The 27,092-nt window shown below is 40.1% G+C and overlaps 1 protein-coding gene across 4 annotated transcripts in view; it reads right to left on the bottom strand.

Annotated features, from left to right (window-relative positions):
- Positions 1–2,609: 2,609 nt before the first annotated feature.
- The window catches only part of LOC102310871, a 41,527-nt gene continuing 17,044 nt past the window's right edge, over positions 2,610–27,092 (bottom strand). For 3 of the 4 annotated variants that reach the window (XM_042224692.1, XM_042224691.1, XM_005931808.2), the window contains 8 exons: positions 12,342–12,543; positions 10,885–10,939; positions 10,632–10,722; positions 10,102–10,508; positions 9,592–9,744; positions 8,832–8,993; positions 6,599–6,739; positions 2,610–3,520 (listed from right to left, as the gene is read on the bottom strand). In XM_042224692.1, coding sequence (XP_042080626.1) covers positions 3,014–3,520; positions 6,599–6,739; positions 8,832–8,993; positions 9,592–9,744; positions 10,102–10,508; positions 10,632–10,722; positions 10,885–10,939; positions 12,342–12,469 — 1,644 coding nt within the window. In that variant the 5' untranslated portion in view covers positions 12,470–12,543 and the 3' untranslated portion in view covers positions 2,610–3,013. The remainder of the gene's footprint in view (positions 3,521–6,598; positions 6,740–8,831; positions 8,994–9,591; positions 9,745–10,101; positions 10,509–10,631; positions 10,723–10,884; positions 10,940–12,341; positions 12,544–27,092) is intronic. The other variant, XM_042224693.1, reaches the window with a different exon arrangement.

The raw sequence follows: 27,092 nt of genomic DNA, 5'->3' as shown, positions 1-27,092 counted from the left end.
AGAAACAGGGTCTGTATCTGCATGGAAAGCATGAAAGATTTTGCATCCACAAAGTACAATGTGTCTGTGACAACCATCTCTTTTTTTTTCAACAAATGTATACTGTATGTTACATTGCAACAACATCAGAACAGCAACAGTGTATTTTACACATTTACATCATCATACTGTATTTGTGCAATGAACATCTGTCTCGATGTGTGTATAACAACCAAACATATCCATCAGTGCTTTTTTTTCCTCTCGGGATAAAGGAAATGTGACACATTAGGTGACAGCCAAAGAAAAAGGATTAAGTGCAATAGCGGCTTCCAGCCGGCATTGTTTAAGGGAAGCTTCAGCGGAGCTTGTTAAGCGTCTCAGCTGTTGGCCATTTCTCACATTAGACAATAGTTGAGCCGAGGGTGCATTGTTGATATCGGACTGGGGTTGGCGTGACCCACAGCCTCTGCCCTCTTCCTCAACTTCCATTTCGCTCCCAGTCCCTCAGAATAGCACATCAAACACCTCACCTGCACAGCGAGGGAGGAAGGTGAAGCTAAGGAAAAAGAGGTCTGTATTATAGAATGAACACAGCTGGAAAAGGGAGCATTATGCAAGAGCTGACCAAATGTAAGCAAAATGTGCTTCCTCCCCTAAACTGGAGAAGCACATGGTTGAATGTTGCTCTCTGTGCACACACTAGAGGAGAAAGAGGAGGAGGAGTGTCCTGTGGGTCTGTGTCCATTTGCAGTGAGCCTCATCCAGCTTTATACTGCGTGTGCACCCTCACCCCCCACCCCCTCAACATGACACTTTCTTGCTCCCCCAGAGCAGAGAATAAACACAGCTCTACCCTAAACTCCCAGCGGCTCCTCCCTGTTAGCTCTCTTGCTCTGCTTTGCTCCTCCAAGTTGTTGCTTTGGAAAAACTGCTTTGAGTCACATGGCAAAAAAGAAAAACAAAAGTACAACAGAAAAGATTAACAAACAAGATCAGTTAAGTACCACAATATTTTTCATCTCGATATATTAAAGCATGCACTTTTTTTTGACCAAGCAGGAAATATTGCACCAACAACATAAACATACTGTTTTTATGGCAGTGGTATGAGCTATTCAACCAATAGAATTGTCAGTAGGTAAGAAAAAATAAACAGTGCATTAAAATACAGAGTGCATTTGTTTTTACATACTTTCTGACATTATTAATTTAATTTACTAACCTTACTAAACCTGTCTTCTCTCTGCATTTGGTCTCACAGTGAGATCAAATACATCTTATTACTCTCAGCCAGCGAGCAAGTTTGTATCCCTCTTCACTTCATATCTTTATGCCCATTTATTAAGCCTCAAATATTTTGTTTTTTCCCCTCTGTTCCTTTTTTTTCTTCAATGTTTCCCCACAGCTACATGGGAAAGACATTGTTTATAATGGAAGCAAACTCAGGACAGAGGCTGGAGACATGGGTGGGGAGAGGGGCAAACTTCCAAAAGACACTCGCTGGTCATTTTTATGCCCAGCTCTTTATTTTCCTTGGAATCCAAGACTTCTGTTGCTATTTCAACCACAAGACTTAAATCTGGTAAGCTACCGGGAGCTCTGGGTTTAACTTAAGTCCAGAAAACGAATCAGAGCTGTGCTTTTTACGGCACAATAATGCACAAATAAGCCCAGCAGTCCTGCAGCTGTCCAGCGCTAAATTACAATGGTCATAAAATCAGATGTTTACAGTGCCCAAAAGATATGACATTAACTGCGCATGATCAAGCATCCTGTATTATTTTGGACACTCTTTCACTTCCTTTTTTTTTTTTGAAAATATTTTTCTCTCTGTATTCACAATAATACTGTAAAAGTCTTGCATTGTGAAATCTATCATCCATATCACTCTTGGGAGATTCTTGCACAAGCCATTCAATACCCCTGACCTGATCACTTTTCCCTGCATCACTGCCAAATATGTGTGCATATGTGTGTGTGTGTGTGTTGGGGTGTGTCAACATGCCTCTAGCTACAGATGTCAAATTTAGGTGGATTTTTAGCTAATCTCTTCATTCAAGTGGAGGTTACACTATCGAGCCAAACATATGCGTCGTGATTATTAAGTGGGCTATTACCAAAAACTGCTAAAAAGCTTGGGTTGGATCATTTCTGAGGACAACATCCTTCACATTTAAACAGGTCTACAAATCATAAGTCAGTATTTGGACACAACACCTCAATCGCGTCTTCCAGGCAACAGGTCGGCGCACAATGAAAACCTGTTTCGAGTGTTTATTTTAGGGAGAGATAGCACCGCAAATCTCTGTGACATCCATGTGCTTAAGAGGAGGCGTGTACATGTGTGTTTGTGTGTGTACTGTGGACAATACGTTACAGTGTGCCTCACATTCCTTGTACAATATAGCCAGTTTCACTGCTACTACTATTTTTAGTTGCACAATGCATGCACATTTCTTTATATTATATTTTATTTATACTCAGGACAGAGTTAATACATATATATTAATCTTATATCTAATTATATATATATCTATATATGATATACTATATATTAATATATATATAACTATAATATATAATAAATGATTCCTCTCATATACTTATACTATCTATAAAGATGTGTTTCATTCTGGTTTGTGAGTTACACCACATATGCTTTAAAGAGTTTTCATATAAAAATAAAGATATTATGGAAAATGTTGCACAAACAGGTGACTATGGTGAGTGACACAGCAGATTGAAGATCTCTATCCCAGTTTTATTTGTTTGTTTGTTTGTTTTTTCAAATGATTTTAGTCCATATTTGGGCTGGACTAGGCTTAGGCTGGTTCTTAAGTACAGACCAATCAAAGGAAGTCTGAACCTGGATAAAGACCCTGTTTGTACCTGATTTCAACACAAAATGGATCCTCATGTTGTTTTACTATAGAGGGCCTTGTGTCTATGTACAGCAACCTGTTGTTCTGTAAACAGGAAAATCTCCAGACTCTATACCAGTGGGTTCTGGGCCCTTTTGCCTGTCAGTCAGCTACAGGCCTGTGACATACATCTCCATGCCATCATTGAAAGTAAAGATGGTGGTAGTGCTGTTGCCCCCTTGTTTCACATCACTGATGGTCTCATAGAAGTTTTCTCCACCAGGCAGGCCTCTAGTAGGAAGGGTGCTTGGTCCTGAGGCCTGAGGTGCTGCTGGTGTTGCCTGCTGCTGCTGCTGCTGCTTCTTTCTCTTCAGAGTGGCACTACCCCCAGCTGTGCTGTTATTGGTTCCCCCTTGCTCACGTTTCCGGTGTGGGTCGATAGTCGCGTATGCAGGGTCTGACTCAGCCACTGGGGAAGACCAGGACCTGTCTCCTACAGGCTCGTAGCAGGGTTCCTCCTGCGAACGTGCTTGGCTCTGGACTCCCCTACCTCGGCCCCGAGAACCCATGTTTCCTCTATCTCCACCAAAGGATCGTGGGAGGGTCTTGGCTCCATTGTGTTCCATAGGAGGTTTCTTTTTCTGGGTTTTACATACGATAGAGTAGGTGTCTGCAATCTGAGAACACACACAGTAGGAGAAGGAAGATGTTGTTAGTTAATAACGCTGCACTACAACTCTATCCTGTAGTCCACTGATGAAGCTATGTGTTGGTGAAAGTCCGTAACCACACTTGCACTGGCATTTAAATAGTCACCTCTTTCCCAGTTTCTGAGTTATCTATATGTAGCTCCAATATCTTTGTAATTACCCGTTTCTGTCCACTTCTGTATGCATTCCAGATATAAAGGTATAATTTGTGAATAAGTTGTTTTATATATACTACAGGCTCAGACAAATAATAATTGTCCGAGCCTGGACTGTGTACGTATGCAACAGTTTGTGTATGTGTTGACAGAGCTCTGTGCTGTGACCTGACCTATTTTTTTTTTTTACAGGGCAGGATAAGAAAGAGTAAACTATGTTATCAGTCCGTTAAGTTCTAGGCCGAGAGGCAGCATTAACTGTGCAGTGGACGAACCTGTTAAAGTTTCACCACGACTGCTTTGGCAACAGAAGTATAGTGTGAAAGAGCTGGATCACAGCCAACTTGCAAAAAAAAAATGTAAAAAAATAAAAAAGCTTTGTGCTCATTAATGGACTTTGTTCTCGTCTTATTTGCTTATGTGTATTTTTTTTTCGTGCTCTGCATGTGCGTGCAGCATGACTGCATATGCAGTATGAGTGAGCTCATACTGCATATGCAGATGTCCGAATGAGAAAATCGGACATCTAGAATTTGCCACTTAAGGCCATGTGTGAGGTCTTATGCAATTTTGACACAGAAATACCAGAGGTCACGACACTGGTTTATCAGAATTCCCCACAATAGAAGCATAAGAGCAGAGGATTGTGGGACATGGTCTTGTTTACCTTCCGTGTTCACACCCAGGCCAGCAGCTCTGATCTACTGGCCCTGAGAAACACTGGCTATGCAAACTCTTGTGTCCACCCCCACACACAAACACACACACACACACACACACACACAAAGAAATGTACACGCTCACACGCGGAGCAAGATTAGTCTTGTTTTTGTGCACTCCCAAACAACTGAAACCTGAGAACACAGAGACAGTGCTCTTTGTGCGTGTGCTCACCTTGCATTTATATGTCTTACATATTTACCGTCCCTTTGAAATACACTTTAAGTGTAAATCACTTTCACTGTCTGTAAATCTTTCTCTCTCTCCTCTGTTTGTTGGTTCTATCTCTGAGAGATTTCAAGCGATGCACACTCCCTCCCCCCACAAATCTCTCTTTTGTGACCTTTTTGGATAAACAAAGACCCTAGCGTATGGTGTAAGTGTGTGCAGCCAATGTGGTGTGTGTGTGTGTGTGTGCCTGTGTGTGTGTATGTGCAAGCGTATGCACACGTGTGCACACAGAATTTGCAGCTCTGCTGCAGAGGAAGGAAGTCACAAGATGATGGGGATTTCAAAACTGGGCTTCGTATCTGCAGCTGTTGAGGAAGCCTGCACATTGTATGTTTTCTTTTCTCCTTCCTCACCCAGTACTCCTTTTTGTTATGTTTCTGGCATTGCTTGAACACTCTGCTTAGACCGAGGCTTCGCTAAGTCACAAATTTATTTTCTGCATTTGCTGATTTGCAGTGGAAACAGCCATATGCATGATGCATCTGTGTGTGATCAACTTTATGAATAGCAGATATGGCGCAAGTTTCCAAACAGTCTTCTAGCAGTTGATATTCATCTGGTAAGACATGTTTCATGCAATGCGATTGGTTGGGGAAGGCAGCGCCTCCTAATAGCCACAAATGGAGTGGAGCAGAAGAAGAGAGCGCCAGAAAAGAGGAGGAGATTTAGTCGGGAGTGGAAATCCAACACCTTTCGACGATTGTAACTGACAAACTCTAGAGGATACAAAGTATATCGGCATGTTAGGGCAACTAAAAACAGAAAAACAGCCGCTAAAAAGAGAGAAAAGGCTGTAAAAGACAAAAAAAAGAAAAAGAGATAGTAGGATGCATTCAAGGCCAGCTGCTCTGTGTATCAGTCTGATTTGCAAAAAGAGGAGTTAAAGTGAAGCCAAACAGTTGAGACGTAACCTCTTCGTCTCCACATACAGCATTCAACAGCATTGTGTGGCTCAACACAGGCGTAGACAAGAAACTTAGCAGTAGCTTTAAACTTGTCAGGACTGCTGCTCTACTGTTCTGAACATGCCTACAGATAGACAATATGGATACAACCATACTTTATTTTAGTTTATCCTTTTTTCCTCATCCTTAATGCAAGAAAGTTTTATTTTGTTGTCAAAATTAAGAAACTATTACTGCACAGAAACTATCCCTGGCCTGTTGAAGATGATAGAAAAGATTGGTGAATGGAATGGAAAAAGAGAAGTTGTGTTAAACACAGACTAATTATAGACAGGGGTCTATTTCGGGGATGCCTGTCCATCTAGCTGGACTGACTCCCCCAGCCCCTCGGGCATAACAGAATTTCCTACACAACTTGCAATTCTCTCAGCACTTCATTCTGTATCCAGCAGAGAGAAAAGATGAGACAGGGGACCGAGAGTGGAAAAGTGGGGGTGGCGTTGCTCTGCAGAAACGCATGCGGTGGAGTATCTGACATGACTGGCAAAGCGCAGGTTTCCTCCTTCCCCCACCAGACATATGCTGACATATATATATACATCCCAGTCGAGGTCATGGTCTTGGATTGATGAAGCGAAAAAAACCCAACCAAAATCTAGCATATAACAAGCATCTCCATGAATGTGAAGAGATTATTAATTATTTCAGAGCAAGCAATACTCATGTCTGATCTGTCTGCTCATACTTTCAAGGCAGATAGATGAGTGGGGGGAGGGGCTGGAGATTAGGGTCAGGGTTCACGCAAGCAGGGTGTTGGATCCATGTCACGTAACCTTTGCCTGTAAGCAGAAACCTTGTATGACAGGCAGGTCACAGGGCAGCAGTACTATGACGGCATGCCATATGAGATGGGCGCCCCCTTCGGTAAACACAGCAGTAATCAGAAACCTGTCTATCTATCCATCTTCTTGTAGCCCTTACTTTTTAGTAGTCCCTCCCTCAGCTCCCACCACATACACAGACACACATACTACCTCCTTTGCAGTTGGAGGCGATGGGTGTCCCTGTTCATTCTCCCCAGGTGGGTGATGTGGAGGTGGGTGCAAGGTGATGATGTCGTTGTCCTCTGGAGGCTTCCAGATGTACTGTTCCCCATTGCCCATGAACACTGCTTCCTGTTAGGAAAATCAAAGTAAGAGCTCAGGCAAATATTGCATTTACAATCTTTAAGCGCTGCAAAAAGTACATATCACAACATGTAACAAATAGCAGGCTTTTGAAAAACAATTCTATTTCAAAATAAGCTGTATAGTTATTTTTGAAAAATGCTTTAGAGGTGTAAACTAGTGCCAAGCAATGGATTCTATCTGGAGTGAGTTAATCAGTTTCTCCTTGTTGTATGGCCAACTCTTCCACAAGCTTTTATGCAAATCCCTTCAGTCAAAGACATCCTGCTGACAGACAGGCAGACCCACTGACACACAGACAATGCCTCCGAAAACACAACCTCCATTTAACTCTGCCTGTAAGAGTTAAATGGAGGAGGAGGCTCTGGAAATGCAGAAAAATTCACACTTTCTGGGTTAAAATTCACTCAGCTCTCTGTGATATATTAGGTTATATTATTCCTAGAACCTGCCTTGTTTTGTATCTAGGGTACTTGGAAGGTACTGTAGATGTAAAGGATCGTTACCTGGCTAAGATTCTCCTTTTGGCAGCAAAGAAGGCCATCACCAAAAACTGGCTTAAGACAGAAACACCAGGAAAGCAGCAGTGGGTAGCAATTGTGGAGGACATTATGGAGATGGAGAACCTTACATATAAACTGAAATTAAAGGAAGAACGCTTTTTGAAGGACTGGGGAAAATGGTTGACGTACAACGGAAGGGGAAAAAAAGACTGAACTGAATGAAGATGAGCATACAAGAAGAAAAAAAAAGTGAAATGAACGATGGAAATGTTTGACACCACAGGCATGTTTCCTTTTTTTCTTTTGTTTTACTTTATCTTATTTTTCTAATTATTATTCTATATGTATCTATATTTTTATACATATATATTTGTTTGTTTCTTTTTCTTTCTAATTTCACTGTCTTGAGTTTGTGACTCTCTTTGTATTCTGTTATTCTGAAGAAACTGTATGCGTAATGGACAGGTGAGTTGTTCAAATAAATAAAAAAGTAAAAAAAAAAAAAAATGGAGGAGGAGGCAATTTTAGCAAGAGTTTAGGGAAAACAGCTAAGAAAAATCTCTGTTTTACAAAATTACAGGACCTTCTTAAACTTCAATTCCTACAACTGAATTCACAGTTGCATAGATTCGATCAAATTATGTGAACAATGCCATTCTATTTGTTTCCATGCTAAGAAACAGAAGACGCGTGGGAGACTAACACTAAAATGGACGCAGTAACTACTGGTGATGAAAAACCAATTAGAAATCATGTAGTGGTGTGTACACATGTGATCAAGGATGATTAAACTTTTATATGTTCCTCCTGTTCCTCAGTCAGAGTGAGTAATAGAGGCCTGGGCAGAGTAAATGGCTTCAATATGTGAACAATATTTATTCCCACTCTGGCTGCTGGCTACCTGTTAGTCGTTTCTAGACAGACTTGCTGATAGATTCAACAGGATATATATATATGTATATATGTATATATGTATATATATGTATATATGTATATATGTAATATATATATATAATATATATATATATATATATAATATATATATATATATATATCTATATTATATATATATATATATACACACACAAAGCTGGGCAGCCTGCCAAACTCTTACATAATCTATCTTTCCACCCTTTACTCAATATTACTGTGCTGCACAGCAAAGTGCAAAGGAGGGAAAGAGTCACACATGCACATGCATTTTTTAAACACCCTTAAATAAATCTCCTTAAAAACACAGTAATAGCCATCCCCATGCTCATAGGTGTTTATGAATACATCCCAACTGGCACATGCAACAATTTTAATAAAACAAATACAATTAAGATAGGATACAAAACAATAAAAACAGAACTTATTGAGGTCAGTGATGTGGTGAACGTGATCACTTCTGCTGTTGTTTCAAAATTTTTTAGCAATCCAAGAATACTAATCTTCAATCTGATTTTAGAAAGCTGTTTGTTTGTGGACAGTGCCCCCTGGTGGTAATCAGACAGCCTTACAGTTTGGAAAAGTGGGTGGATAGTTGGGCGTTATGATGGGTCGCATAGAGCATTCTGATTCAATAATTTCTCTACCTTTGGGAAGGAGTGAAGGTGAAATGGCTCCAGTTGTTTCCGTGGAAACTCTTGACTGCGATGTAGTGGAGGAGGACCAGCAGAGGGTGAATCACTCACGCTCGATTGGCTGTCTGACTGGCTGTCGGCGCCGTTGTTTTCCTTCCTGTTTATCTTGTCAACCTTGAGGTTTTGAATCATCATTGAAAACATTATATGCAGTTTTAATAAAAGTTTTTAATATAATAGACGATTTTAAAAAGCAGTGTAAAAGATTGAAAGCGAACGTCTTTATTCAATGAATTACACCAATTTTTAGTTAGTGTGTTTTCTTACTTGCACAACCTCCACTACTTAACATTACTACGGTGCGATACTTTAACCACCACTGATCATATCACTAACAATCTGCTACCCTTTTTCCTGACTGATTAGTGTCACGCAAACACATACTTCTGTAGAGACAACATCATGTGACATGACAAAAACATCACCTATCACCTAGTACCCACCGTAAATACATTTTAAAAAAAGTTTCCATTAGTCACAGTAGGTAACAAGATACATGAATGTACAGCTGAATCTGTGTCCTTTTATTACCTGAGGTTGGGCTTGCTGGAAGTTTTAAAGTGAATGCAGGTAAATGATTAAAGATTTACTCCTTATACTAAACTGACTTAGAATAGTTCCCTACTCATAGCTTTAATGAGGGAAACGCCACCTCTTTAATTTTAAAAGATACCAGCTTAAAACACTGATAAAAACAAATCAATGTAATTACCTTTCTAAACTTTCGTATAGATGCATACTCGGCTAAAGATGGATCTTGAACAGCCAGGGAATTCACAGAAGAGAGAGGTGACCTACTGACCCCACTTGCTCCATTACTTCGTCCCGTCATTGGTCCATTAATAGTGTCATTCCCTCTGCCACCCTGGGAGTAAAAAATATAAAATGGGAACAGAGAAAACATGTAAGCATTGCCTAAAATTATTAGCGTCAACCATCCAAAAACACACACAGACACACAAAAATTACATGCAAAGCACCCTAAGCTAATGTTGCATGAACAAGGCAATGATGTAAGCCATCTATATGCAAACAAACAGCGATTTTAGTTGTAATACTGGTTCTTGTGCGGCACATTTTATTTCACGTGACTAATAGCTGCTGTTAAACTGTTTAGTGCATGTACCTCCCCAGATGTTTTTCGGAGAAATGTACATGAATGCATGATTGCTCGTGAGCAAGTTGCTTTATATTTACAGCTATTTAAAATGCATGTACGTACGTTTGTGTGCCCGTTTCCACTCCGAGCTCCGCTGGCATGAGTAGAGGGGCTTTGAGGAGCCCTGGCTATAGCTGGAGCGTTGGCTGATGTGGTTGGTGGGGCAGAGGGTACTTTTGGGCCTTCCCGGACACCTACGCTTTCATATAGGCCATCATCCAGGTAGTGGGTAGGGGTGGGGTTATTGCGTAGGCCCACCTCAGTGTAGGTGTGATCTCTTGCTTCGCCTCCTCCTGCTCCGCCGCCTCCCCCTTCCCCTCCCGTTTCCCCTTCTCCCCCCTGGCCAGATCTCTGTGGACTGGTGGGGATCTGGGGGAGCTGTCGGCCGTGGGAGGGCCTCAGATCCGTCTGGGAGCGGCGACTGTGGAGAAGCAGGAGGTCCATACTAGCTGGACGGCTCTTACTAACAGCTGCGCAAAAGAGAAAGATGAGGGAGAAGCGGAAGGAGATGGTTGTGTCATGGCTGAAACAGTGTAACGGCTTATTGTAGTATATCATTTATTGTCACTTAAGAGCTGTTAGCCACCACTTACAGTTTCCATTGCAGGGAAAGCGATTGATCTCATGGAGCCTGGTGTCAGATTTACTCATGGAGTTGAGTTTTGGGTGGCGAAGGGTACCCTGCTGTCGTGCACACATGGACTTGTTAATACAGACGTAAAACATGCAAACGTATGCATGTGCATCTGTACTTAGCTTGGAGGAAAAAGAGCAGTGGCAGATAGAGAAGTGGAGAGAGGAAACGAAGAAGGGAGGAAAAGATAGAATAATGAAAAGATGTCTCACCATATTTACAGATGTCCCTTTCTCCCCGGCCGGAGGGTGCTTGCTTTTGCTTTTCCTGACACAAAATCAAAGTGAAGAAGGTCAACAGAAGCCAGTGGACAGAAAGAGAATATACACACACTCAGAGCAGATAGATACTATCAGCATCCAACTCTGGTTAGGGCATAAAAGTCCTCGGTTGATAACAAGAGCCCAGTAAAACATTGAACGAGCGTGACTCAGGCTTTTTTGCCAAAGTGGAGAATGACCTTCACTGCAATTTGTTTTTCAAGATAAGAGCAGGCAAGCTCACAATTATTAATATGTTGTTTGCTTTGTGCCGATTCTCTTTGCAATTTCACGTTACTTTCCTCTAGCATTAACCTCGTGAAGCAAATGTACGGAGTGTACTGTGGATCCCCGGAGGCTGTATCTATAGGAAACAGTTGATATGGCTGAGAGTGTGACGAGAAGACAAGAGCTCCTAGGTGCAGGTGCAAATGTGACAACAGTTCTACCCCCATCTCTGAGATCTGAGCTCTTACTGCTGTGCTGCAAAACAGAGCGCTGCAAACAGGTGCAGAAACCATACACTGCACCTTCTTATTATGCAAGTCGCTTAAAATAAATCTGAATATAAAAGGTGCCACGGGAAGTTGTGGCAGATCCATGTCACTGGAGCTAGATATTATCTCCTCTAGTAAGCTGGAAATCTTTTGTTCAAACATATGGCCATCATTGCCCAAGGAAACCACGAGAAGAGAGCTCCCCTTGGAGCTTTTCATAATAACATGGCACAGCAGAAGGGTTTAAGGTAAAAATGACGTGAAGGCATAAAGTCAGATCCACTGCAATCTTTGGAATTTAAAAGAACCTTACATCTTAAAAATCAGAAGCTTACATCTTCTTTACAATTTAACACTACTGCAGTTATGTTTTCATAAAACAAACGAGGTTCTCTCCACATGCTTGTCTTTGTATACCATAGCAACAAAACTGCAGTGCCTCTGATTGGTCTCTGAGGGCTCGGCAAAAAAGTCATAGGCTGTTCCATTGCTCCTGCCTGGCTCAGAGTCTAATCCTTTGTAAACCGTGGGGTGTCCCATTGCTTTTGCCTGCTGAGTAGTTTGCTGGAGAGGGATGACGTGATCCTGCTCTGACTCTGGCCTGTCTCGTCAGTGTCCTGTAAACATCATTTCATCTGATCCGACACTCGCAGCCATTAACATTCATTAGCGCCACTCTGCTCAAAGCAGGGGATAAATGAGATGGAGAGGAAGGATGTAGAAGTGAAAAGAAAGGAAGGAGGAGAAGAGTTCAGAAGAAGCGGAGACACATAAAAGAAAGAGGGGATAGTGAGAGTAATTTGGAAAGGCACTAAAGCAAGAAGCTGCAAAGATCATAAAACTGGCCGTTCATCATTTTATTCCACGGCCTACTTATACCACATTTCAATGTCACGTGACCACAAATCATACCTTTGGCAGCCGACGCAGACAAGGACGATCAGGATGGTGACAACGAAAGCAGACGCTGCTGCAATGGCTCCCAGTAGAAGCAGGTTTTGGTAGGTAAGGTTGTCTTGAGAGCCCCCTTGTCTTTCCATGACACCCACTCCGTTTTGCTCACTTCCTTACTCAAGCTTAAACTCTTCTGCTCACACCGTCTGCTAAGGAAAACCTGCAAAGATAGAGGAGAAGGATAAAGCACGCGATACAACATATGAGTGACATGAGAGATAAGAAAGCAAAATGCTGCCTAGAACAAGGTGAAAAAATGTGCGTGTGTGTTTGTGTGTGTGCTCCTGGTTTGCCTCTGGCTCTTTGTCACTGTCTCATTCTGACATATCAGTTTCTATTTTTGACTCAGTCGAATAATGCACAGAAAATAGAACACCTTACAAAGCAGCGGCTACGAGCACGCCAAAATTTGTTTCATCACATTCTTTCTTTTTGCTGTTAAAAAAAGATCAAATGATACCGTAACATTCATTTGACTAGCCAGAGAGATTCTTGCAGTCAGTTTAACAGGAAAAACCAACTGAGCTCCCAAGAGTGTGGCCTCACTGACGGAAGGACCAGGCTCGCTGCTGCTACACTCCATTTGCCTGCAGAATTCTTTTTCTCATATCACAAGTGGCTCAAACACTGACGAGCAAAATGTTTCAGTTTTAATAATGAAGTGTACGACATACAAGGTAGGATTTTCACTTCAGGTCTTTTTATATAATTTACTTCACAAACACACTCAATTTGATTTACATAAGCCTTAAATGAGATTCGTTTTCCAAAATGTGCTGCCTACTATCAGGTTAAAATGTGTTAATATCAGCATATTATTAAGTATAGTACATCAACAAGGTTGCAGTAATGACCAATTTTTATAATAAATTGAGTATTTTACAAACTAGGCTGAATTTATTTTATACCTGTGCATTTGTGGGAGTATGGTACTTCTATTTGAAAGTGGTATGGAGTACAGTATGTAGTAAAAGAAAAGTTAATTCTTCCTCCAACTGTGAATATATTTTTATAGATGGACTGCATTCATAAACTTTACCGAAAAGTACAGAGAGAGGTGTCGGGGAGACACAAACATCACGGTGAGATGAGTCAGATATTTCAGTGCTTTTACCCTGTCTGTTTCCTAGTGCGGTATATTTAGGTTCAGCCAAAGTGACAATCGAGGAAAATGATCAGTGAAATTGCAGCAAGCTGATATAACCTACTTTCTGTATGCTCTATTAAGGATACTGATACGCTAACTATTTAATTACGCTAATGATCTTTAGCTTTTAGTGCACTAAGCTGCAGTATTGGTTTTATTCCAAGCAGAATATTTTAGTGTTTTGCCCAGTTAAGTTATTTTTAATATAAATGAACCTTACATTTCAGTTACTACAGGACAGCCTAGCTTTCAAAAAGAGACTCACACTTTTGACGAATATCTTACTTAATGAAAAATGCTAGATGCTTTTTAATGATATTTACCAGTACTATATGATCAGTACAGTTAACATACACATACCAGTATAATGTTTTTATGTTGATATTATTATTATTTATTTATTTATTTTTTACTAGAGGCTGACTATTAGTAGCTCTTTGCCAATATACTGGTACTGCAAAGAAGACGAAATGGGACAAACACATTTCAACCATGTTATGAGTGTTGTGGTTGCATACTGTGTCCACAAAGGCAACAGCCAACTGATCCGAGCAGAGCTAGATGGACCAAAGTAAGATTATTTCTATACTACATACACATATACACACATACACACATACATACATCAGCCAATATATGAGATCCAAGTCCAAATATCTGCACTGGTATCAGTTTCAAAACTCGTATATCGATTGGGCTTTATTTTTAAGTATATTGTGTCTTCACTTGAACAGAGTATTTATACCTTGTGTTAATTTACGTCTTTCAGCTTTAACGGGCCACATTGTTGCAAGCTAACCCTAGAAGTCAGCTATGGTTATCTAGTTAGTCTGCAGTGTTAAGTTATCAGTGTCAATATTTAACACGAACTAATGTCTACTCATATCTTAAGTACGTTAAGTGAACATCTAAGCTTAATTTTGCAAAAGGCTGCTTCATCTATCTCTAAAACCTGAACTGAATATAGTCCAAATATACTCGGAATTACTAACTTATCAGCCCAAGTTATTAGGAATAAGGCACACGAACACACTATATGCTTTGCATTCTTCTAGAAACACAGACAATGGCATCCATGCGGTTAAGGATTGCATCCAAGTGACAAAGCGTACAGTGCACAGAAAGAGGTCATGGCAGGCTGTATACAGCTGTACATAATGTGTGTGAGAGAGTGATTCTGGAACATACCACCACAGGATCTGGCTCTGGCTTCCTGTTTCTTGGAGATAAAACTACATCTTTTCCATGTCCTCTTTTTTCTCATCTGTCTCTCTCTCTCTCTAGATCTGCTTTCCTCTCTCTCTTTCTCTATCTGTCTGTCTGCATAACCCTGCAGATATGTGAGGCGATGCACAGCGAATGAATTAGCAGAGCAGAGGCCTCAGACAGCCCTTTATGGAATAGACAGACAGGCAGGCAGAGTACATCACAGTGGCGAGAGGGGGGGAATGAGGCAGAAAATGAATGAAGGCAAATGGTAAGAGAGAGGTGGTCAGACACGGGAGCAAATGAGTGGAGATGAAAGGGGAGAATGGTGGAAGATATGCAAGAAAATGGGGGGAAGACTGGGAAAGAGGGGAGCGCACTTCAAACGCGAAGGAGGAACGAGGAGGGAAGGGTGCAATAAACAGTGGGGGAGGGAAGAGAGAAAAGAGAGTGATGAGACTAGGAGGATGAGGACAGCAGAGGAAATGCCGTGGAAGCCTTAGAGAATGTGCGATCTACGCGGGAGTATGGAGGGGGGCGCAGAGAGGGAGAAAAAGGAGTCGATGAGAAGGAGGTCATCAGCGGTCTGTTTCTGCCTGCATTTTGTCAGCCCCCTTCTGAAATATTCAGAGGAGAAACACATACGACGGGTGTGTTTCTGAACTGCCAGCGAACACAATGCAAGACGGGAGCACATGTCTAGCAGCATACTTAACAGTACGCGAAGCTCACAAGTGGTGAACAAGCCTCAGAAGGAGGAGGAGAGGCAGTTCCTGCACGACGCGCAACGCCCCTGCAGCATGCTCAACAGTGACACACAGTTAGGGTGCAAGAATGTTTATTCCAGCATCTGTCTTCATTTCAGAAGATTACGTGTAAAATGATGACAGTGATAATAACAGCATATTGAGAAAGATGACAATGGTGGTGATAGCCCTATTGAGGCCCGCTGCTGATGATTATAATATAGATGTCAGCAATGATGATGAAAGGTGCAGTAGCTAATACTGATGGTAATGGTACTGATGATAATGAGTAAAGAGGTCAAAGGGATTGTTACAAAGACACACTGAGGTGCGGATGCAAGCAGCAGAACTGAGAGAGCAGCAAGCAGGATGCAGCGGTGCAGCACAACCACAGGGTGGAAGGTTTCCTCTGTGTGTCTCTGAGACTCACATACACACACACACACACACACACACACACACACACACAGAGAACATAAAACAATTTCTGTGTTACAAATGCCAGTATTTGGATTGCACAATCACTTTGCAAATAAAAAGTCAAATCGTCACACTATTTAACCCTCTAACGTGCAAATGGGGTCTGGCAAGCTTGTGCAGCCTTGTGATTTTGCAATCTCTGCTTAACTAAAGCTAATTATAGATTCCACTTTTAGTTGCTTAAAATAGACTGATGAAAAAAAAAACATCAGCAAGTTTTTCAGGTGCGTGGAAATCTGTTTTAGAGACCAGCAGAGGAAATTTATCAGACTCGTTTCTGCAAATGAATAACTACAAGCATTTTTAGTCATTATCCCTTTAATTAGATATTAAAAAAATCATTATCAACAAGCTACTTTATGAGCAATGTTTTTTTTACTATGAACTGACCTACTACATCAAAAGTGGGCTTTTTTGTAAAGTTTCAAAATAAACATAACCTGGCTCACTTGCATCTCTAAGATGACATTTATATTTCTCTTTAAATTGTGGATTGCATCATGGGTTGTTATACAATTTTAATAACTTTCAGTAGTCAAGATTTGTTGGGTCAGCTTCCTGTGAAGGCTAGCTTTAACCCCTCATTAGGCAGGGAACCATGTATGCTAACATCAAAATTAGCCTCCCCATGCTTCTCTGTGAGGTTGTAGAACCACATGGCTTTCTCCCAGTTAAAAAGCAAAGATCTGAACAAACATGAGCCCGGAGTATTTTAAACTCAAGATGTGTTTTTATTTATTTTTTTGCCTTTTATTATTCTTACACCCAGTTCATTTTTAGACATACACCAGATGCATTCAGTAAGCCATAACACATAACTCTGGACAGTAGTGCTTAATAGTACACTGGATGTTGCCAAAGGTTGGTATAACAATATACAGTGATACAGTAAGAAGTTTACTTCACCCATAGACATTTTCAAACAGTCAAATATGTGTGCGTTCTTAAGTTTTATGACCTTATAGCAGTTTTTATTATACGTACTTATATTGCATATACTAGTGTATATTTATGCTGTGAGACTTGGTGCAGCTAAAATTGATTTAGTAATCCAATATTGGGATTTATATAGTTTTGATGAAATTTTGTGTAGGAAAAAAATTAAGTGATACCACTTAATGTTATATATTTACGATTTATATGTCAATGTATTTTGTTTTCAGTGGATCTGCACTTTACTGTTACAGTTTCACTTCAAAGTGGGATATCAATACTGATTAAAAAAAAATCTTCTTTTGCAACTGTGATCTTCCCTTTTATGGAAAAAAGAGGATGTTGCTGTGCCAGACTATCAACTACCATGCCAGAGAATAGTTCAAGCTGTATTTGGATTTATACACATGCTTAATTCGGTGTTTATGAAAGAGCTTAAAAAGCTGCCACATTACAGCAGTTTCACCAAGTGCTATGAAACAGTTCCCTATGACTGGACAGGACTGCACTGTGTGCTATATTTCTGACAAGTGCGAGTATCAGTAAAGATAAATATTCCTAAATAATAATTATTTTGCCTTAAATGTGTGAGAAATCATATAATTGACCTTGATTTGCAGCATAAAAATATTAAAAAAGGGGGGCTGTGCCATATCATATTGTCTGCGATAACATCATGTACATTTTCATGTGATATAAAAGTGTCGCATCGCGATATTACATGCCACTAGCTGTGCTCACTAGTTGCAGTCCATATGATATGATTACATGGTGGAAAAGCATAACTGTAGCCAGCTGGTTAAACAGCTCAGCGTAAGTAAGATGGAACATCCAAGGTAGAAAATATATCTCAACTGTATTATCTGACAATATTCTGCAGCTTCTGAAGTGTTACAAGGTTAAGTTAGTGTTAAACTAATGTGTCGAGCAGTTATTTTATACTTTGACTTAAAATTTACAAAGAAAACATGACCTAGGCTACTTTTCTGTTTAAGTTGATTTGTGCTTTATCACTGAATACAATGCTGTGTCACTGTAATACTGCTGCAGACATCTCGTACGTTCACTCTTTGAATTACATAGTGTGTCATCATTGGTGGTAGCACACTTGCTTACACTTGCTGTAGTCTGTAAGCTGCAAGCATTAATAAAATGTTGTTCAGTAATTATTTTTCTATATCGTCAGAAATATTAAAGCAAATTTCATTTAAATATTGTGATTCAATTTTAAGGCTGTATCGCCCAGCTTACAAAAGTAAGAAAAAAATAAATAAATAAAAACAATTTTAAATCACATCATATCCTCCAATAACACATGAGGGTCGAAATTTTACATTTCCAAGTATTTCAATGAGTGCCCTATGAAGGGTTCACTGAAAGAGCAGAAGAGCTGAATAGAAATGACTTCAATACCAACAGCGCCAAATGTTGCACAAAGCACAAGCTGGACGGCTTTGGGGAGTCTGAGTATATATTAAGTATATTAAGGTTCGCCTCACCATTTCAACAGTGATTCCCTGCAGTCATCCAAAATTAAAGAAATCTGTGCAGCTGCTCTTCTTCTTCTTGTATCCTAGAATGGCTCTCTTATAACGACTTACATAAGGTTACTTACATTACTTAGTTTCTGATTTGGCAAGCTTTGCGAAAGAGACATTTTTGGAGCATCACGTGCGTAAACACAATGCAGAACATGGAAGTAAAAATATTATGTAAAAATAAATCTATTTTGTATTTTACTGATTAAATTATTTTGACAATGCAGCACCAACTTCTCTGCCATTGGTCTCCATTAAGCATAAAAAACATACTGTATAATGAAGATGTTAATTAACGCTCACCGTAACACACATTGTCATGTTTATGCACCATCAAACTGGACAGATTACACATCACAACCACAGTATTTCACCAAGGAGAGAAATTAACCTTTTTGTTTCCATCAATCACATCACTATCTTTGATTTGATGCCCGCCACTAACTAAAGTTGATGAATCTATTTGCTAAATGTGGGGAAAAACAGAACACTACAAAACAAAGAGGAAAATCACTCTCTGCCTACATCCCCACTGCATAAACTATTATTCTAAAACTTAAGCATAATAATATCCAATATCACATCAGTACTAAGAATGAGTGTGTAAATGAGAAAATACATTAATGTTATCATAAATAACCTCATAAATTAAAATACTGTAATATCATAAACATATTTTTTATTTCAGTAAATTATCCAAAAATAGACTATAAGTTAAAAAGGACACTCTTACCATTAGTGGGGTAGAATGAACTATTAATATGGCAATACATTATAATGATTCCTCTTCAGGTACAATTATTGACAGAGTAGTAACAAATATCAGTACTTCAGAAAAACACGCAGTCACTGAACTGCACACCCAACAGTTTCACCAGAGTTAGTATTTTATGAGTTCTCATGCAGCTTACTTAATGAAAGTGAGCAAAAGCTGCAGCGAAGAAGAAGAAACTCACTTTGGGTAAACAATATTGAAATTAAATAACACAATCCTGACATTAAAGAACAAACTAACACCACAGTGTAGTGAATGAAGACACAATTTCAGCTTCTTCGGGTGTATTTTCATCTTCGGTTACATAGATATTAAGATTCATTTGAAACTATTGCTGTATTTTCAATTCAATTTTATTGATAGCGTTAAATCACGGCAACAGTCGCCTCAAAGCGCTTTATATTAGATAGATACAGATACAGACTGTACAATGAATGTTATTTTGATGCCATAGCCACTGTGGGCAACACTTTGTGATAGAATGATAGTAATAATTTATTAATAGCTCAAATAAGAAATAAAACAATAAAAAAAGAACAAAAAACTAAGATATCGCTAACAAGACTGCTTGGTTAAATTTACTTATGTAACTAAATAGTTACAATCAGGAATAGTATCAGAGTTTTAGCAGGTAATTCGACATTAAAAACTTATCAGTAAAGCTGTAACATCTGGAAAATCTGTCAACATCCCACAAACTATTTTTACACACACACACGTAACAGTAAAAGCCAAACGTAACAACACGTGACAGTATGCAGTGTTTTATTCATAGATGACAATCATTTCCACCTTTTTTTCGCTATTTATAGTTTGGCTGGTGTTTTAAAAAAAACATTGTGTTACCTCAACAAAGTTTTTTATCTCATCGTTTTTCTCTTAAAATAAGTTTCAGATTTGGCCATTTTGTTTCCAAAAACTACGCAAAGAGACTTTTTTTGGTTGGCATGACTGTCAACTTCAGTTGAAAATAGTCACGATGAAAACTGACGACGACTCGCTGATTGACAGCTTGCTGTTGAACGCTTTTGTATTTTGGTAACTTTGAGCAGCACCAATAACCTTTTCAGAGATGGATATCTCAAAACCTCAGTATGTAAAACCGAAACTGTCTACATTGCTAGACAGGTGAGTTAAGTTTTCTTTTCCCTCCAATTCCCACGTTGGCCACTGTCTCTTCTGTCCCCAAGCTTATTGAATTTATCACATAAAGACTCCCCCGAACCCCACTGTTCCCTCTTCACACTTGATTAATAAAGCCAGCATTCATGCAATTTTTGTAAATGCAGCCAGACAAGGCTGATATGCCCCTGCCATGATCCTGAGCACAGCTTTCAACCTCTGTCATCACATTAGGACAAATTCATCTAAGTGATTATTAATCAACGGCAACAATGGAGTTCTGAGATATGAGGGTTGCTGCGTAAGTGTGTGGGTCTTTGTGAATGAGCGAGTGTGCAGCACTGCTCTTTCCCAATAAATCAACACATCAGTTACAGGCCACCAATGCCCATCGAGTGATATGACATATTTTCACTTAAATCACCTCCACAGCACCGACTTGTAACTAAACAGTCTGTCCTCTTTACTTCCCACCTCCAAATCAATCAATAATGCCATTTGAAGATCAGTCATTGAAGCACGCATTATCTGTGTTTGACAGAAATAGATGGCAATCAGAGAAAGAAAGAGGAGCGTGTAGAGGACAACATGCCTTATGAGGCAAGTTCATCAGAGGCCTGTAGTGCAGCATATTACAGCTAAAAGGAGACGCGGAATCACATCATGTCCGTGGCAATCTCAGGCCCCGCGGGACACCGCTACGCTGCGCATAACAACATGGACTGATGGGGAGACAGCAGTAAAAAGGGAAAGAGACGCACAGGAAGGCAGGTGGGGTGGAGGGATGGGGGTGCGCAGCTTAACCCTCTGACATTTTTGCCATCAGCTAAGCCTCACTAACACACACGGACACACACACACACAGACACAGGACTAAGACCTTGTACAGGAACTTGAAAATTCAGTTTGCAATTTAATGCCTATCCCGAAGTGACCTGTTACAAACGGTCGCATAAAAGATCAAGTGAATTTAACCTGCTGAGCTTTTGTCCTGGACTAACGTTCTAATCTCATAACCAAGAACAAATATGATTTGGACTCTGCTAAAAGCTTACTAAGCATACTTTCCTTAATGAGCAAAAGCATTAAGTGACAAGTGTAGGGTCAGTTTTTTTGGTTTTGTTTCAGAATCGCCTGTTTATTTATGAGATATAAATAAATATGTTATATATATATTAATTTTGGAGGGGAAATTCTACATTTTTTTGATATTTTAAAAATGAAGTAAAAAAAAAATTAAAGTTTTATCAAAAAAAAATTTAATAAAAAACTAACTGAGGAAAATTTTTTTTTCCTCAGTTAGGTTCTAACTTCATGAACATTAGTGTCCGGCTCTGCAGCTCTGGCACTGCTGCTGACAGTTATCCTTTGCTGAGCTGCTGAATGTGTCTTTCTTGCACAGAATGTATGACTTTTCTCTGTTGACCACAAGATCATCAACTACCATTTCACCTAAGCCCTACGTTACTTGTGATTTAATATGTTCACTTATTAAACATTCAAATAATTCCAAAATCATGCCACATATTCAAAACCCCTTTGCTGTACACATTTAAAAATTTACAGCCAGGCACGTACTTTGCTGATGCAGTGATCTGTCTATGAGATGAATGGTCTGCTTTGTCTTTCCCTAAATTCAACCACGGGTGTCGTCTTATTTTCAAGGCCCTCTCTCTCTCAGCTATCCATTTTTTATTTACAGACCTACATCCGTCATAAAACTACTGGTAGTCACTGCCTTCGCTCCCAGGTGTTGTTCCTTTTATGTATCTACAAAGCATTTACTGAATTAGGAAAGAGCATATTCAAATTTGCTTGGAATCAGGTGCAAAAATCAACCGATTTAGTATTATGTTAACACTTCACCTGTGCACCTGTGACGACTGTGTGACAATTCAGTTGTGTTTCTGTAGCTTTAAAGTTTATAATATTGTATGTTTTTACATGTCACTGTCCATCTTTTGCATACATACAGTCTTTTTTATGTTTTGCTGTGTGCGCATTATTGTGTAATCCATGGTAACTAAACAGACTGCTGCCCATCCCTGAGCCTGGTTCTGCTGGAGGTTTCTTACAGTTAAAAGGGAGTTTTTCCTTCCTGCTCTTGCCAAGTGCTTGCTCAAAGGGGGTCATTTGATTGTGGGGCTTTTCTCTTTATTGTTGTAGGGTGACTACCTTTTAATATAAAGTCCTTGACTTGAAACTGCTGCTGCTGCGATTTGCCACTATATAAATCAAATAACATTGAAGTGAAATGAATTGAGCTGCTTTCCATCTTGGACAAGACATGCTAATTTGAGATTTTTGATCTGTATAATTACTATTACCCTTATTAATTGAAGGTTAAATAACATCCATCCATCCATTCGCTTCCGCTTATCCTTTTCAGGGTCGCGGGGGGCGCTGGAGCCTATCCCAGCTGTCATAGGGCGAGAGGCGGGGTACACCCTGGACAGGTCGCCAGTCTGTCGCAGGGCCAACACACAGGGACAGACAACCAGTCACACTCACATTCACTCACACATTCACACCTAGTGGCAATTTGGATTATCCAATTAACCTATCCCCACAAGCTGCATGTCTTTGGACGGTGGGAGGAAGCCGGAGTACCCGGAGGGAACCCACGCAAACACGGGGTTAAATAACATAAATAAATGAATAAAAATAAAAGATTTTCATATTTTTCACATTACATTATATTTACATTTTGTCTACTACATCTACTGATACTTTTTTAACCAATTACATGGATCAAAACCCATCACATTACTAACAGACTTACTAACACCATCCAAGAACTAAACTCGCATATTTGTCCATGCCACAGCCCTGCATACTTGTCCAAAATCAACAGTGTAGTTTATTTTCTCAGCTTGACAAACGTGCCAATTAATGCTGTTTGTGTAGCGTTTGATAAAACCTGCAGACCTAACATTACTCAGAACATGATAGGAAATAGCTAATCTAGAACTGCCTTTTAAAAGATTCGTCAGAAGAGGGACGGACTAATGTTTTGTTAGATTTAGTCTTCTTATAGGATTTGCTTTGAGTACAGAAACTACAGAATAATGTCAGGCTTATCCTTTAGCCTTAAGGCTGTGATGGGACTAACTATGATTTTATTGCATCACATAGCATTTGTATTACATCGTCACAAAGCGTATTATGTAATTCAAATGTAAATAAATGATATTTTGCACATTATGGTGCACTTTGGATACGCTGTGCTGATTAAAGGCCCTTGTTGTTTGTCTGCCATTATAAATCTTAAGGGCACTTGGTTTAAAATGTTAAACAGGTAAACATTTCTAAAATCCGCTCTCTGCTATTCTCAGCAGAGGACAGTTGGCAGCTCTACCCCGGTTGCTGTTGGGTATAAAGAACTGTTTGTTTTATCTGTTCCACACCCGATCGAGCGCCTATGATGTCCTCGAACGGCAGCCCTTGTGTTGTTTTATTTTTAGAGTTACACAGGGTTTTGACATTTCACTTGTTTGCCTCATCCTTTGTCGCATGGCGAAATCTTTCCACCATAACACAACAAAGAAAATCCCAGAGGTTGCTCAACAGATTTCTTTGTTTCTCTGAGTTTCGGAGGGGGTGGGATACGTGTTTATTTTAACTGCAGAATGCAGGATGTGCAGAGCAAATAACATTTACCATGAATTGGTGGGAGTTGAATAATAAAGTGTGAGAAATGAAACCATTAGCGTATCTACTGCCTGAAAGCTAATGCTGAATGGGAGCATTTTCTCTTGATGTATATGTAAATTTCAGAGCTGACAGGAAGTGTGTGTGAAATCTTCTGAGTATAAAGAGGCTGTGCAGGTCAAGCTAATAAAAATAGGAGGAATAGACTCAATACAATTTGTTCCGTTCCTGCTTTGTGAGTGCACAGAGGACAGTTCCAGTGAGAGACTACATAAGCTGCAAATACAGTATAGTGCTGATCCTACAGACTCAGGGAAGGAAGGCAAGACCCCATTTTCCTCTCACTTGACTCGACTTAATTAACCAGAATGAGTCAGAAGCAACACTCAGGATTTAAGATTTGTCCTTATGGGATTGGGGATCTCTCTCGCTTTCTCTCCCTCACTCCCTGTTTTCCCCTCTCCCTCTCTAACTCTCTGTTTATGGTTGACTTCAGTGCTAACTTCCTGCTCATTACTTTAATGATGGTTCTACTGTGAGCTTATGCTCACGAGTGCAGTTTGCTTTTTAACACTGCAGTTTGGGAATAGCAAGAAATGCACACACACACACATGCAGAGAAACTCATGCATACAGTGACAGAGAATCAAATGAAATCAAACTACTATGTATGCATTATGTATGTGCGTTGTTACTAAAAAGAAAAGCTCCAAAATTCAAGAATCTTTCACACTATGTATCACCATCCGACTTGCATGCTATCCGCAGTGTTCTGCGACCATACATGCTCACGTTTCTCGAGAATAAAAGAGTTAATAACAGACGGGAAAGTAAATGGGAAGAAGGGTAGAGTGCGTCAAACGTCTCTTTTTCTCTTCTGAAGTATCAGCAGAACTCCGTACATAACTGTAATACAGAGAAAGAGTCTGACAGACAGATATATCCAACCCCAGCTCTCTGCTTTTGCTTTAGATGCATTATTCATCTGTGTGCCAATTTGGAGGAACCCTCCCAATTCCCCAGCTGGCAGCAAAAAGACGAGAAGCGCGAGAGAGAGAAAGAGAGAGAAAGAGAGACAGGCAGACTAGAGAAAAAGAAGTCGCCGCAAGAATGTCAGAAAAAAAGAAAGACAGAGAAAGAGAGAGAAGAGGGAGAGGAAAACACCAGAACAAAGAATGGGTGAGACAGATGCAGTAAAGCGGGATTGGGAATGGCTCAATCTCTCAGCTGCAATGTAGTGAAACATCCAAACAGGATTTCGAATGATCCAGGGAGACTTCTCCCTACATGTTTTAATATTCCCAGCTCTGTTTGACTCGTCTGCACAGAGCAGATTAATGACGATTTCCACACTAAAGACTCTTAACCCCTTAGAAAACACATAGGAAGCAAAGAGCAGGGGCATGAGGCTCACTTCTTTTTGCCTGAAACCAAACTGCACACTATCGCTAAATCCCAGTTTCACACACGCAGCAGTGTAAATGTCAGTGCAAGCGTGCTGTCAAACATATGCAAAGACTTGCTTAACGGCATGATGACACCAGAAACTCACCATTTTTTTCACAGCATGCTCCATCATCATCTCTTACTACCTTGAGTGTCTTGATAATGTCATCCCTGCACTCCCTCCCAGTAAACCCCATCACGCTGACAGCTGTGGAAGCTATCCATCCTGGGACAGCCTGCCCCAGATTTAACCCTATCTCACCCTCGCCCTCTTTTCAGGTTTGTTACCTATTATGGCAAAACACTGCCACATGAACAGAACAGATTACAGCCCAGCAGAAGATAAAATGGTCACTCACAGTAGCACCTCCTCGCCGTGATGAATGTGGGCGTGTATGAGGGGGAGGGGGAGTGGCGGGCTAACTGTGTGGGGCTGGATCAGCGGGATTGCTGTTTAATCTGCTGCTGTCTCCCCATAACGGAACACCGGGTGTTTAGACCCAACAGCTGGTTGAGTCCACCCCCAAGCCTGTGTTACTGCAGCACTAACACTTACTCTTCAAAGGTTTCCTCCTTATTATATAACCTCACTTTTATACTGTACAGCACACAGTACAGTATATGTACCATATCTGATAGGTGATCTGCCACATACGTGATCATTTCCACCGTAGTGTTATGAAACAGCATTAACCAATCGCGCTCCCGTGGAGGGCGTTGGCTTGTGCTTCTCCGCTGAAGGATCTGTCAAAATGTGGAGCTGCTCAGAGGATTCGCCTGTCAGATTTGGCCTTATTTGTCACTTTGCTGTGATTCTGCTCCCTCAGCTTTGTCATGTCACCGTTTCGACTGCTTCAGAGGGCTCCTGGGAGGTGCTCGCTGGGAGAATATATGCCAGGCATTGTAGCTGATTTACATCAGGTCAGTCCTCTCTGAGACAGATGGAATGCTTAAGCTCCGCACAAAACACTAGTTATGATTATTTAAACAACTACGATAATCTCCAGAGCTGCTGTTACCACAATCAAACTACAGAAACAGGTCGTGTCCTATATTTAGCAACGACAGTTTATGGAAAAATATGTCATGTTGCAGTACTATTGGAAAACTGTAATATATATATATATATATATATATTATAATATATATATATATATATATATATATATTATATATATTATAACTAATACAAAGGATCATTAGTAGTATCGATTTTGATCTGAGCATTCTTATTGGTAACGAGGTGGTGGTTTTAATTTTTCAGCGTGATTATGATCCCATACCAAACTGGATTTTTTTTTTTTAAAGGTAAATAAACTGGTTCCTTTATAGCGCTTTTCTACTTTACTTGATCACTCAAAATACATTATACAACAGGCCTCGTTTACCCATTCTCACCCATTATTCACACAAGTGCTTTTTTCTATGTTTAAGGTATTTCTATCTAATGTTCACACAAATTCACACTCCGATGCATCAGAGAGCATCTTGGGGTTAGTATGCTGCCCAAGGATATTCGGTATGGAGACTGGAGCAGCAAAGGATCAAACCACCTGAACCACCACCACCTGAGCAACAGCCATGCCAGTGGATCATTCATGTGCCGGTCTCCCAGACATCAACATTACTGAAGCAGTGTGGGATCATTTTGACAATACAAAGAAG

Source organism: Haplochromis burtoni, unplaced genomic scaffold, assembly GCF_018398535.1.
Source record: "Haplochromis burtoni strain Fernald_Lab_line unplaced genomic scaffold, NCSU_Asbu1 Contig_146, whole genome shotgun sequence".
In the NCBI taxonomy this organism is placed as follows: domain Eukaryota; kingdom Metazoa; phylum Chordata; class Actinopteri; order Cichliformes; family Cichlidae; genus Haplochromis; species Haplochromis burtoni.
The sequence above is the reverse complement of the archived record's forward strand: the minus strand, read 5'-3'. Positions and strand labels throughout refer to the sequence as shown.